The sequence below is a fragment of the Ctenopharyngodon idella genome, chromosome 10 (assembly GCF_019924925.1).
Source record: "Ctenopharyngodon idella isolate HZGC_01 chromosome 10, HZGC01, whole genome shotgun sequence".
In the NCBI taxonomy this organism is placed as follows: Eukaryota; Metazoa; Chordata; class Actinopteri; order Cypriniformes; family Xenocyprididae; genus Ctenopharyngodon; species Ctenopharyngodon idella.
In genome coordinates this window covers 9,864,265-9,878,703 of record NC_067229.1, presented here as the reverse complement: position 1 = coordinate 9,878,703, position 14,439 = coordinate 9,864,265, and the positions used below count along the sequence as shown (strand labels likewise).

The following is a 14,439-nucleotide window of genomic DNA, read 5'->3' as shown; positions in this document are numbered from 1 at the left end:
GATTGATTTACCAAAGAATCCACAGTGAAATACTGAATAGGTAAGCAATAAGCAACCTTATTGCTTTTATAAAACGGTTACCACACAATACAAATATTAAAGCCAAAAATATGTATCAATGCAACTTTCATGAAGTAAACATTAACTAAAAGCCTTCCTAAATTAGTCCCTGACCATGAACAGCAACAGAAGTTACATTTATTACACCATTAGATGGCGGCAAAGACTGTCTTTATGAGTGTGTCAGTCAGTAATGAAGACTTTTACTTTGAAAAGACTGAATTGTTGTGAACACGGAACAAGAAGCAACTGACAAATGCTTTGACTAGCGCTGTCAGTCATGGGAAAACCCCTTAACTGTTAAAAGGACAAGATAATACATCGGACATTTAAACAAATTTTTTATTATGAACATAGGACTGACCTGAAGGAAAATGCTAAATCTGAATGCAGGTAATAAACTCGCTCACTTGATCTCTTTCTCACAATACTCATCTACATAATACAGTAAGCTTTAATGAACAATATCAACTTAGAACAGTTTACGTTGGTAAGAGTGGTTGCTAAGGGTGTAGCGTAGTGATACACAAAACTGTTAGGTGAAGCGGTCATAGCCGTGTTTTATCGTGAATAAAACAGCTATTGACCAATCAGAATCAAGGAACTAACCATTTTATAAAAATAAATAAAGCTCAACTGGGACATTCACATTGTTGAAAATAAATAACCATATTCCTAGCATAAAGATCCTTTGAAAGGTAATGTTAATTGTGTCCTGTTGTATCGCTCTGCGTGATTTTTTTCCCCAAACGGTTCAGCAGAAATCCCTGCCCTGCAACCAATTTCATTGGCTGAGGTTACAGTGACGGGTAGGTTTAGGGATCAGGGTTGGGTGTAGGCAATCGTTATTGTGATTGACATGGCCAGTGAAATGTTTAGATTCGGCTCCAGGGTGGGATTTCCACTGAACTGGTTTGGGGGAAAAATCACGCTATCACTCTTCTCTCCTCATCTCACTAACACGCCAGTGGGCGGGGCTAACGTTGCAGTGATGAAGTAGGTGTCGATTTCTTCTGTGGAGGCGGCGTTTCACCTATCTATGACAGGCACATTCCAGGATCAGTCGTTCAATGGGCCTGGTGTCAATAAAAGCTTGTATTGGACTAACAAGGAAGTTTTCAGTTCTGAAACTTACAGGATATTCTTATAGTACAATGACCTCTTATATATCAAAAGCTCAAGGAAAAGTTTATTTCTCAATTCATGACATATTTACATATATGAATAAACATTTGAAACATAGCCTACTCTATGTTTTACACAGCAATATAGCCTGTATTTGATCGAAATTCCAGATTCGTCTTCAAGCTGACAGAGATAGCACGATGAATGTTTATAAGAGTGAATACTTAAGAGTCTATGACTGGATCATTAATGTCGTGATTATTATGTTTCCAGCATGTTATATGTTTGGCAATGGCTCTTCTAACTTTAGTGTAGCTTTTCATTTCTTAAACAACCATGTAGGAAGACACATCATGGCCATATTCCAGGCTCAAATTGTGAAAGAATGGTTGTGAGGGAGCATGAAGAATCATTTTCCCACATGAATTGGCACCTCTGAGTCCAGATCTTAAAATCGTTTAAAGTCTTTGGGATGTGCTGGAGGAGACTTTACAGAGTGCTTGACTCTTGCATTTTCAAAACAAGATCTTGACCAAATATTGATGGACCTCTTGATGGACATGTTCAATGAATTTAAGGTCTGGACTCAGAAGTGCCAACTTCTACATGCTCCCTCACAACCACTCTTTTTGCTTGACAGGACATATATAGTATGCACTACTAGTACTGAAGTGAGCACTTTTTCTAGTAACTAAACACTGCAATTTTACTATGCATTGTGGCATACATTCATGAAATACAGATGAATGGACTCAATAGCTTATGTTAAAGAATAATCAGCAGGCTGCAACTGAGGCCATGCGAAATTTATTGAATGCAATTGAAATCGAACATGTTATTTGAACAATATGCACGCCTGAAAGAAAATAAAAGAGAGAGACGTGCTGGAGAAATCAGAGAACACACACTGTACAGTATTCAATCGTGCTCATTTACAGTTAAGTAACCCTCATTTGTGGCCAGAAATGACCAAACAATAATTCCGTTTCCAGTAGTACAACAGTAGTACCTTTCTAATGGATTAAAGATGGCGTCCTAACAGGGTACTTTGTATTAAAGGCTGTGCGCATTATTTCCATTCCAAACACAGACACATCAGTCAGAACTACTTAATAGATGTTTGTATGTGAGAACATGTGTGCAAGTTTGTTTCAGGAGTCAAAAATAATGACAATTTTTACAATTCCTACTGAAATGAAGAGCACAAAAGGAAGGCTGTTTTTTTCGTCAGGCAACAAACGCCTCTACCCGTATACAGCCACATTTTGCCTTAAGACGATTAAAAGTGCGGTCACATTTAACTATCATTGTTCGGCAAATGTTCGCTGTTGAAATCGTGTCATTTCAATAGGTATTCGCAATATTGGTAATTTCGCAAAAATGTCCCCATGTAGAGTTCGCAACGGATTGAAGTTGGTCACGCAAATTCGCCGCTTTGACCAACAGAAAGCGGTTTGGTTTGAAAATGACTTGGTGTGAGCTATGCTTCATACATCACTACACTGTTGACAATGGCCATTTTTGCCCAAGAAATTTCACTTTAGCAAAATTTCGCTAATATGATCGCACCTTACGGGGGAATGCTAACAGACTGTGATTCACAATGTCTTAAAATGCCACAGAGACTCCAGGCGTACAAAATGTGGCTTGTTTTGACCTCTTCAACAAGTCAAAAAGTTTATTTATTATTTTAAATAATTTACCATTCAAATGATTTAGCCCTCAGTCGCAAAACATGGAAATGTCTCCAACAATCCGGTAAAATATCATTTGGTAAACTGCTTTTAATAGTTCTGTGTGACCCAGGACAGAGAAATACTTCAGATCAGTAAGCACAAGCATACATTACAGTACAAAAGTATTTTGAAAATGGTTATTACTCCAGCATATCTTAATCCATGGAAATATCGTTGAAACAATTCAGTCTATCATAATACACCTGATTTTTTTTTCGCACCAACAATAATAAACCGATATAACAGAAAGGTTTGGTTTTCTAACCCCTAGTCTTATTTAAGACCTTTTATGAAAGATAAATATTGATTAAATAGATCATTAAGCTGAACATTTCCTTCAGTCGGTCAAAAAAACAAAACAAAACAAAATGTATATATATATATATATATATATATATATAAAAAAAGTTAATACACCTACAGGAACGAAATTAAATGAATTCACAATCCTGCTGTGAATCAATGCCATTAGATAATGTTGAAAAACCCATCAAAAGTGGGTTCGGCCTGCAAACAACGCCACTCACTGCACTTTAACACACTGGTTAATGAATACTAGATATGACAGGATTCCCTTGCAGTACTAAACTGTTATAATCACAAGCTATGCATGTGAGAACCTTTCCATAAGCAGCCGTACAATCATAACAGGACAATCGTAAAAAATAAATCTAATAAAAACAAGATTAAAATTTAAACAAAACAGCAACATAAGGCCACACGTCAACATATGTGCGAGATTTATGTACAAACTAAGAACATTCAGTGCTTTAGTGTACCAAATTAAAATAGGTCATCCATGACAACTTTTCATTATTTCCTTTTTTTGGCACATTTACATAAAAACAACACATACACGGTGCAGTAAAACAACTTGAATCAGACAGTCTTGGGTGTTAGACACATGAGTTTGATCCATTTGCCACCCCGTAGAGTTTTACATACCAGTTGTGCATAATTTTCGCCAACTTGTGTGTCCTAACAAAATCTGACGGAAGAGTGTAAAAAGTGTTGTATGATTAGAATATGTACAAACAAGTGCATTGAGATTGTGTACATCCGACGTCGAGAAACACTAGGACTTTACGGCCGCTACTTTCTTCGGTGTTCCTGGTTTTTTGGTCTGCCACAGGTGGCTATGGATCGTGATGGCGTCGACATTTGCAGACATGGTCTTGGCTGGAATTTGGCTGAACTGCTTCCTGTCCGAGTTGTACTTGTAGAGGCCGTCGATCATCTTGCGTGAGATGGTTTTAGGACCGATGCCGGCCAACTTGGTGATCTCCTCCGTGTCGGGGCAGTACGTGTAAAGAGAGCGAAACTGGCAGCCGGAATCCCGGAACAGGATCAGAAAGTTGTTGGCCCCTGATTTCTCCATTTCCTTGAGAAAACAAATAAATATAATGAAAAAAACATAAAATATAGTATAAATTTAATGAAAATCAACGGACATGCTTACCTCCAAAATCTTGTTTTTCTGTCCCTCATTGACTTTGCCAGCCAAACAGCAATGTGCCAAAGCATTCTGAATTATATGCTTATTTGACTTTGCACTGGGCTCCTTATATAATTTAGGACCTGCAGCAAAGATATAGAGGGGGTATTATGTAATGTCATAGTTTAATACAATAGAATATAATAAGTTATTGTACCATCTGAGTCTGCCGTTCACCCTCCAGTCCTCTAGATGGAGCCATCACCTGAAGTTCTGAGCATGTTTTATACAAAATGGAATTATGTTCATAATGTTCAAATGTTTGGCCATTTAAAAAAACTTTTATGTAGAGAGTACTGCTCAGAACTATTATACAGACCGCAGCTCCCTCTGGTGGACTGGAAGTAGAGTTGCAGCTGTCAAATACAGTGAAAAAGTATTTTAACCTGTGTATTCGGTGTTGGATGTGAGTGAGGATGTGGTGGAACCATTCTCCCAGTCTTTCTCTCCGTTACGACTGCTGGAGCGAGTGGGCGAAAGGCAACCGTCTGCCGAGTCAGGCCTACTGGGATGACATGATAAACTGAGTCCTGCAAACTCTGACAGGAACAGTGCTGATACACCTACTAACAACTCCTGCTCTCATGCGAAATCAGGCAGTGAGGACTTAGGGACTGATTTATAGCTCTTAATCATAACATTGTGTTTTTTATGTATTTATTTATGTTTCATTGTCATAAGCATCAAATGAAACAACAAAAATAAAATACTTTTAATGTGACGTATTTCAGAAAGCAACTGATTATTAAATGTACATTGAGACCAGTTTAATATTTTTTTTTTAAAATAATTATTTTAATAACATTATTGAAGCCTCTAAATAAGTCTCTTGCATAAGTGTGAAGTGCAGATCTTTACTGTAGCGTTTTTGTGGTTTCAGTGCCGTTCAATGCCAGTGTGAGGGTTAGTGACCTTAAATCAATGCTTGTTTGATAATGACAAAATAAAACAAAAAAAGCAGTGATGGGTGAACTATAATAGCCATTTTTATAGTTCAAAGATTGGGGATCATTCCTCGTGTTGCTGCCAAGCTCATAGCAAAACAGGATGTTCTTCTTGAACAGAAGATGAATGCATAAAGAGTCTTATTTAACTAAGACTGACCTTCTATTTCTCACACGAGGAGAGCTCAAAAAGAAGAAAAGACTGCCAGATGCTAAGCTATTGCTTCTAAGATGCAAGAACATTCAAGAATACGAAGGAAAAATACAGAGAATTCAAAGGATACTGGATTAGTATTGTACAGTAAAGTTAGAGAAATACATACAATTGCAGGGAAACACAAGAAATAAACATTTTCTTATTCTGTTGGCTGCTTAAAGTGCCTCTTACCTGGGTGTTTTCCTATCCGAGTTGACACTGTCATTATCTCCAAGAGAGGCCAGAGACAGACTGGACACTGAAAAAACACGAGGTCGTGAACCTAGATGCAAAACAGAAAACGGGACAGGACCCACAGTTACACAAGACAACAGCAAGCCCAACCAAACTTTGTGTTACCCTCATAATAGTACAGCTCTCTGTAATGATGTTGCTAAATGGCCTCTCCAGCTCCTTTAAACTGTCTTAACACATACAAAAGTGTTTATATATATTGTATTTATAAAGGAGCTGTAAAATTTACTTTACATCTGTCTTGTACAGTAGGATGTGTCCAAATAAGTTGAACAAAATAAAAAAAATCAGCAAGATTGTTTAAATTAGTTCAACTACTTTGTTACATTAGTTAGAAAATGATTAAATTGGTTAGAATAGATATTTAGAGCAAGTAAAATGTTAGAGTACTTGTTAGAAGGAAATACAGAGGGATGCAGTGAGCTGGACAGGAAAAGGCTGAGAGTAGCACAAAGCGTACAGTGCCGGGCTTTGCCAGTAGGGGGCGCTCGCCCTTTACCTGCCGTGGCCCTGACAGGAGTCCTGGGGGACTCCATCACATCTCTGTGGATGGACTTGGGCCTTGGTTTCCTCTGCTTGGCCCCCACAGACCGCGGTTTGACAAGCGTGTCCATGTCCTCCATAAGCTTCAGCTGTTTTCTCCTCAGGTACTCCTGCTTGATAAATTCCCGCCGGGCTTTGTCTTCTTCCTTCTTCATGCGGTCTTCCTCTGCTTTCAGCCTGCGGAAGGACAGATATTTGAATTAAGAATATTGGGGAAAAATTTAGACTTCTAGATTGGCTGACAGATGGGCTGGCTGTTACCGGGCCTCCTCTTTCTTTTGCTCAAGCTCTGCCTCCAGCTGTTGTTTCCTCTGCTGGCTCTCCCGTTCTCTTCTCAGCCTTTTCTCCAGAAGTGCCGCTCGTTTCATGGCCATGCTGTCCTCTCCTTTCATATCATCCTGACAACATAAAAACATTATCAGATCTGACATCAAGAATTTCTACTAATGCCTTTTTATGTTCATGTGTATCAAGTATCTGAACAAGGTATCTGAAGGCAGTACACTGATGTTGATATGATCAGTCTGAATAAACCAGATCGCTACACTGCTCAGACTCCCAGCAGAATGCAAACATCACAAAATAAATGATTTATTTCCCTCCATTTTCTGACCTAGATCCAACAGCTGCGTTTTCCAGTGATCTGTCCCAAGCTAACCCCCTCCTGCGACTGTACACGCTAAGAAAATTTCAGATATTAGTCACACCACAGCATTTTCCCAAACTAAAGTTATGGTAATACGGTGTTTCGGGTTCTAACTATGGCCTTTGACAGTTAAAGCAACACAATTTTTTAAAGTTTCTTTATAAAATGCGACTGGCACTAGCCACCACAATGCTAAAGTGTTCTGGATAGTTGCTAGGGCACTGTTAGCTGGCTAACAAGGTGTTCTGTATTGTCTTAGCTCATTTTTAGGTGGTTGCTAAGGTTCTCTGGGTGTTTGCTTACTGGCCCAGGACATATCCTACCCCAAAGTCTAGAAAAGCGATATCCTCAACAAACATAATTTGAAGTATCATTCATGTTCATAGCCCAATTGATGTGGAACAAGATACACACTTAAGTTTAAAACTTTAACTCTTTAACTCTACATTCTAATCACTAACAGTAAGCAATAGTAATAGTGACGCTTGCCTTAGCATTCAACACTAAGTATTCACAACATGTGGTATTGGAAGAGTTAATTTCCAAGTTTCCCTAAGCTAAAGGATCCTTTGACATTCAAATCTACCTTGAAGAAGAATCCACAGGACATTTTCTGCTCATCGTCCTGATTTTCCCCTGAAGTCTCCTTTTCGCCTTCCTCTTCTAACGCCTGTCCATCCAGGGGCTTGAGAACAGACAGTGGAACCTCAATCAAATTTTTGTTGGTCTGATGGGCAATGTCAACTGGCTCGGTGGGAGTGACAAAAACGGTCTCCATTACAATCTGCGACAAGACTTCTGACACATTAGATTCCACTGCAGGCTTAATTTCATCTGTTGGCTTTTTCAGCTTTTCCCTTTCTTCTGTTGGTTTGTTCCCTTTATCTTCTGGCTCCTTAGCACTCAAGTCAGTGTCTTCGGTTACTGCCTGTTGAGTTTCTTTGGTTGGGGAGATGTTAGTTCCAGAAGAACATTCAATAGACAATGCCTCAAGGCCTTGTTCAATGTCCTTGTCTGTGGTTTCAGCTCCTGATGGTGGTTTCTTCTCGCTTCCCAAATAAGAAAACGAGTAGGACACGGACTGAGAAGGGGAGAATCTTCTGAGGCGTGGGATGCTGTCCACTGACTGTGGAACGGTCAAGACTCGGTTGAAGGGAGTGATCTTTAGCTCACTGGGTCTGGGTGTCCTTGGTGTCTTGGAATGGAAAGAAGCAGACTTCCGCTTAAGGTTTGTAGGGGAACGGTGTGTAGCTCTAGGGGAATCTGCAGGTGAGGGAGACCCAGAAGAGCGTGTCCCACTCCCTCTGAGCTCTCGTACCTGCTTTTGTGGCGAAGGTTGAGGTGGTGACACAACCCAGGCCTGTTGCTCCCGCATCTGCATGATTACCTCCTGCTGCTGGGCAAGTCGCTGCATCTCAGTCTGCAAGAAGCTCAGGGAAGCATTGAGCTTCTCAATGGAGCGTGTATATTCCATCAGGTCCGCCTCGCATGTGCTGTCCTCACCTGCGGACTTCAGCGGAGACTTGTCAGGTTGGGGTGTCTCCACTGGCGTCTTGCTTCCCTCTGAGCTGGGAGTGTCCTCCTGAGATGGTGAGGTGCCATCTATTCCTTTCCTCTTGACAACCGTGAGGAAAGCACTGCGTCCCATCTTTTGACGGTGTCGGGTAAAGGCCGCCTCCACTTTCTTTTTCTGGGCTTCAATGGCTCGACGCTTCTCCTCAAGTCTCATGCGCAGTTGCACCATTTCTGTAGCCATGGCCTGGGCTGGGTCCTTGGACGGCTGATGTGCAGGGCTAATATCAGGCGAAGGGGCCCAGGAGACAGAGTGAGGAATGGTGAGATCTGAACCATCTGGTGTTGTGCCTTGGGAAGCACCACCTTTGGCCTCCACATTTGGATTCAGTTTACGGAATTTCTGCTCAGCAAAGCTGGTCATCTTTATCCCAGGTGTAAAAGCAGGGGCTGGGATACTTCCGGCAGGGGACTTGGCACCAAGGCTGCTGGGGCATGGGCTAATAGAGCCTTGGCTATGGCAAGCTCTTGCCTCAAAGTCTTGATCTGTGTCAAGCTCCATGCTGACAGTACAATCCCTAAGGGATGAGTCCTCATCTAATGTCTCTTGGATGTCTTCTGTCCGCACATGGATGCCGGTGTCTACTTCGGTGGTGGATGAGCTAGCAACCCCTTTGAATGATTCTGAAATGGAGTCTAGCTCGCCATCCTTTACTTTGGGATTCAGTTCACTTTTATTCTGCAGGTGAAGAAAAAAGCCCTCACCGGCCGCATGGGCCCTGGGGCTCTGTGATTGCTTCTCTGAGTTGTGGATGATCTCAAGGGCCTCTTCGATGCTAGGTGGCCCTGAGCCATTTAGACGGCTGTTAAGATTTTGTGGCTGGCTGTCAGGACAGCCTTCCTCCTCAATGCCCATGTTCTTGCCATTGACAGGCTGAAAGGACAGGTTTCTCTTGATGCCCCTTGTCCCGTGGGGCATCTTGAAACCAAAACCTTCAGTGCTGGCAGACCGAGTCATTCCTCGGCCAGTAGGTGTTTGATTGGTGCACTCTTTATCAAATGGGATTTCAAAGGACACACCCTGAGCAGCAGACCTGCAGAAAGAAGACAGGATGGCATCCAATGGTATACGTTTTAAACTCTATGGCTTAAAGTCTCAATAATGAAATAAAACTGCACTTACTTCTTCTCCTTGGGCCAAGTACCCATGAAGCTGTCCACAAATGACATTGAGGTTGATCGCCTGATCTCACCTGTGTAACATATATAATTTATATAGCACTGGGTGCATTTAGTATTTATATTTTGTTGCCATAAAACATATTTTATGAAATTTACCTGAGCCTGAAGTCTGTGGTTGAGGTCGGAGGGGGAGACTTAAACATAAAAATAAAAAATAGGAATAATCAATGCAATTTTATATTTGAATTGCAACAGCTACAAGCAAAGTAAAAAAAAAGGAGGGGGATTTTTTTCATTAAAGATATTTTTTATATACCTTGGTCTGTCTGGACTAGGAGGTCTTTCCATGAAACTTCTCTTTGTGACTTTTGAGATGGGCACAGATGGCAGATTTTTTAGTGAAGGGGCTGGTGCTATAAATCACAAGACAAATTTGTCAATATACAAATGTAAAGAACACTGGTTAACATTTCTGTAAAAAAACATTCTGTTATAAGATTAGTTTACCTTCAGTGTCCAACACCTGAGGTTGAACAAATTGTGGTTTAACAACCTCGAACCACCAGAAGAGCTCAGCCATAAACACAAGATAGTTATTCTGGTAAAAACAAACAAAAAACAATACCTTTAGTATTTCATATATATATATATATATATATATATTAAGGAGAGGCGTGCAAGCATTTTCCCACTAAAATGATATGTTTGTATAAAACCAGTACATGCAATAGTCCTTCTCTCCCACAAGATGTCTCTGCAATTCTCTAAATCCTGTTAGTGAATGAACAGGCACAACCTGGAGACAAGAATGTTCTTTTCCTTCAAATGTAATTGTATAGCTTATATATAAGGAATGTTAAGGAATTATATAATGTACAGTATATATAGCTTTTTATTGCTTGGTCTTATAACACAATCTTTTTGTGTTATGACCAACATCTTTATGCCAAGACCACAGAATTCATGACCTTGAATTCATTAAGGGTACCTGACAAGATGAAAAATGCCTCTGATACACTATTCCCACTCAGCAGAAATTGTACCTAGCAGTTAAAAGGCACAGGGTAACAGCAGCAATTATCTGAGGCCACTCCCAGAAGACATTACCTCAGCATTTTAATTGACTTTCAACAAAGAGTCTTTGCTCTCTTTATAGGCTAGAGTAGCGCTAAGCCACATCTATTCCATACAATCAAATGATTAAAACATTTATTCATCATATAATCCAAGGCATCATTTGTTAACCTTTGCAACAGCCTTTAATAATAAAATTGATGTCACTTGCTAGCAAATTAACAAAAACAACACCAACCATTGTCAAATATACTCTAGTGAAATTTGTATTTTCTCTTCATAACCTCATTGATTTTATGCATTGTCATGAAACCTCACCTACCAGTGCTATTAGCAATAACTAAAAAAATAAATAAAGGGGTCGACTGGTAACATCTGTATGGAGTGGTTGAAAGAGCCGGAGCAGGCGCGTGTCTGTACCCAGATGGTGTTTGGCACACGCGTCCTCTCCCCCATCTGCCTGTCTACCTACTTATTCACACATAAGGCGTGAACATATTATTAGAAGGCTTATCTATAGTTTTAGGGGATGGAAATGTTGCTTTCAATTAGGGATGCCAATTTAAAATGTTAATTTAGTACAATTAATTATGTTAAAAATAATATGTAAAAAAATGAATTATGCTATCTGACGCGTATGTAAATTCCTTAACGGCATGACAACAGAATGAAATGGAATCTTTAAATAGAGTGTTTTTTAAAACATGTTGCTTATTATATGCGCATTACTGTGGTCAATCAATTAAAAATGGTAATACTAATAATAATATTAATTTTGTGATGCTAATTAAAATATTAAATTAGAAAAAAATAAATATTAAAAATTCATATAATTATATATAGAAAATATACATGTTAAATTTATTCTGTAAATCTATGTCAGACTTTTGTTCATTTGTTAATCTATTTCATTTGGGATTTTAACAACTTTTTACTCTACAGTTGAGAGGATACTGGAAACAAAGGAGAAGGGAATGAGATCAGGTCAGAATACATTCCAGATTCAAACCTGCATCTTCTGCAGGAACACCACATGAAGCACATGTGCGAACTGCACTGAACATTTTGATAAAAGGAAGCAGCGAGGATTAGAGCACTGACAGAAACTGGGTCAAGGTTACAGCTCAGTGACCTGCTCTCAATTCCACTCACATCTCTGAAATTCAGCTCTGAAGTCTGGCACTGTATCAGACTGTATCAGAAGCTGATCATGTCCTCTAACCAGAGGCTGTTATGTGCAAATAAAACCCAACACAGTGTAAGATTTTGCTACCATTTTTTGAACTACAGTTTAAACAAAAACCAGGTGGGACGTTGATTCCAGTAGAATTGCTCTAAGTTTCTAAGGTTATTTCAAACAACCTCTTTATGGGTTAGTAAGTGTGGCCAGGTTTCCAAATCCATTGTGACTGCCTTACCATAAATTGCCAAACTATATCTCCACATTCTCTTTCTATAACCACTGAAACCGTTTCATCTTATAGATTTAACACTACAGGCAGAAATGTCCATTCATCTTTATTTCAAGAAGAAAGGCTTCTCAGTATCCATGACTGAAAATCTTGGCTGCAGATGTTCTTTCTATCCAGTCCAGAGCCCAGACCAGAGTGGACCAAGATCAAAGACATGACAACATAACATTCGGAAAGAAAAAAAAACTGGTCTTCCCTACCATCTGATCTCATTGAGAATGGTGAGAGAGTTGTTTTAGAACTGACAGAGTAGTCTGAAGGTACTACCAGTTTGATTCTATTCATTTTTTTTCTGTTTTTAATAACATTTTAAGATATTAAGAGGAAGAAAATCTCACATCAGTAGGTATTTCCCATTGAAAAGCACAGTATAAAAGCAAAAAAGGGTCTAGGCTGCTTGGCGTAGAAAGCCACAATGGCTTATCAAACAAACCATGCTTCCTATTTTTAAAAATCTGCTGGTTATTTTTAATATGATTTTGTTACTGTTATAGTCAATGGCACTAGTCTTTGGAGAATCTGCTTCCATTGGGAGGCTGGTTTAAACAGCAGCGTTTAAAGGCACGCCTCATGCTTTTGGCTTTTTAACAGGAACAAAGCCAACTCCCACGGGCGGCACTTGCGCTATTGCGAGAAAAGGGCTCCAAATAACAGCATCCCACCAATCGCATATGTTGTGGCCTGAGAAATTTGACAAACCTGGACCTGCAGTTGTAACATTTCCACCAATGAAATTTGAAGGCAATGAACTTGGGGAACTTAAGGTTCAACTATGGCATCAGGCTGTAAAACACTCCTAACTGAAACCAAATCTGGACGCTGGAAGTTGTATCTGAAGGCTTACTTTGAGGGAAGAATGAGCGTAGAGCATGTCCTCCAGGTTGAAGTGGCAGCAGTGGTTCAAGTGCTCCCTGCAGAAGTCCTGGATGAGCTGTAGGTTGTACAGACTGTCTGCCAGTGACATGGTCTCCTTCAGGCAAATGTCTGTAAATCAAAGACAATTCAAAGTGCTACACTAATCAGGCACTACTCAGTGAGACAGATCATCTGGCCTATGTGGCAGATTCTACAAGGACTCAACCAATCACGGAGAAGCCAATTAATCATGGTCTAAATGCCAGTCATGTGATTTAGCCTTTGGAGATAAATGTAATTGCATCCATCATTTGATTTCACAGCTAGGTGGAGGAACAGTTCTAGTCCTCTTCATCACTGCGATTAGATTAACAGTAAATTCAAGATGATTAAAGTCATATAAAAGCTTTCTAAATGAGCAGTTGTACACTATTGTATTCACTAATTCAAAGTCCAATGAAACTTGCAAAATGGCTGAAATCGATTTACAGCATGTTAAAAACAACATTTAAAACTTGTGTAATGTGACATTTTAAAGTGAAAATGAATGTTCAGGAGTAAATAATGCTTACATAAAGAATAAACAGAATAAATACCAAATAGAAAATTGAAATCTAAATAAAATATTGTGAAAACATAAACATCCTATTCTATAAATTATATTTTATATTTTAAAATAAAAAATTATAGTATTAATACATGTGTAGTATTACATATATATATATATATATATATATATTTTTTTTTTTTTCAATTTTTGTATGGTTTTGTTATTAAATGATTAAAAAAAACATTTGTCTGGGCTTCAACAACTTAAATATTATATAATATTTTTTAAAATGTAAAAAAAATATATATATATATATATATATAAAAATACTAATAATATACTTACAGTAATACTATAATGTTTTATTTCATAACATCAAAATTTTAAAATAATACACAGTATTATTTTTTATGAAATGTTATGAAAAAACATTTGACTATTGTATAATGCATAATATTTTAGAATATTGTAGAAAATATGAATATAATAATATTATACTTAGCATTAATATATCATTTTATTTTATAATATAAAACATTAAATAAAAATACACTATATTACTGTATTTTTTGATGCAATGATAGGAAAAACATTTGTCTATCATTTAATATTTAAAAATATTTAAATATTAAATGATAAATGATAATTAATATTTTAAAAAAATATATTGTGAAAAACTTTTCCATGAATATATCATAAATCCTCATTTACATTTTATGATATGCAATTAAACCTGAATTGTGCATATCAGGTGCATCCTTACTATATCATAAGAGTGTGTGCATTTAATAAGA

At 38.4% G+C, this 14,439-nt stretch overlaps 1 protein-coding gene across 6 annotated transcripts in view; it reads right to left on the bottom strand.

Annotated features, from left to right (window-relative positions):
• Window positions 1-1,976: 1,976 nt before the first annotated feature.
• Window positions 1,977-14,439, bottom strand: part of camsap2a (calmodulin regulated spectrin-associated protein family, member 2a) — a 39,232-nt gene continuing 26,769 nt past the window's right edge. For 2 of the 6 annotated variants that reach the window (XM_051910651.1, XM_051910655.1), the window contains 12 exons: window positions 13,085-13,224; window positions 10,202-10,292; window positions 10,011-10,107; window positions 9,851-9,888; window positions 9,696-9,765; window positions 7,587-9,606; window positions 6,616-6,752; window positions 6,311-6,531; window positions 5,749-5,839; window positions 4,803-4,921; window positions 4,381-4,499; window positions 1,977-4,302 (listed from right to left, as the gene is read on the bottom strand). In XM_051910651.1, coding sequence (XP_051766611.1) covers window positions 3,997-4,302; window positions 4,381-4,499; window positions 4,803-4,921; window positions 5,749-5,839; window positions 6,311-6,531; window positions 6,616-6,752; window positions 7,587-9,606; window positions 9,696-9,765; window positions 9,851-9,888; window positions 10,011-10,107; window positions 10,202-10,292; window positions 13,085-13,224 — 3,449 coding nt within the window. In that variant the 3' untranslated portion in view covers window positions 1,977-3,996. The remainder of the gene's footprint in view (window positions 4,303-4,380; window positions 4,500-4,802; window positions 4,922-5,748; window positions 5,840-6,310; window positions 6,532-6,615; window positions 6,753-7,586; window positions 9,607-9,695; window positions 9,766-9,850; window positions 9,889-10,010; window positions 10,108-10,201; window positions 10,293-13,084; window positions 13,225-14,439) is intronic. The other 4 variants (XM_051910654.1, XM_051910656.1, XM_051910652.1 and 1 more) reach the window with 3 other exon arrangements.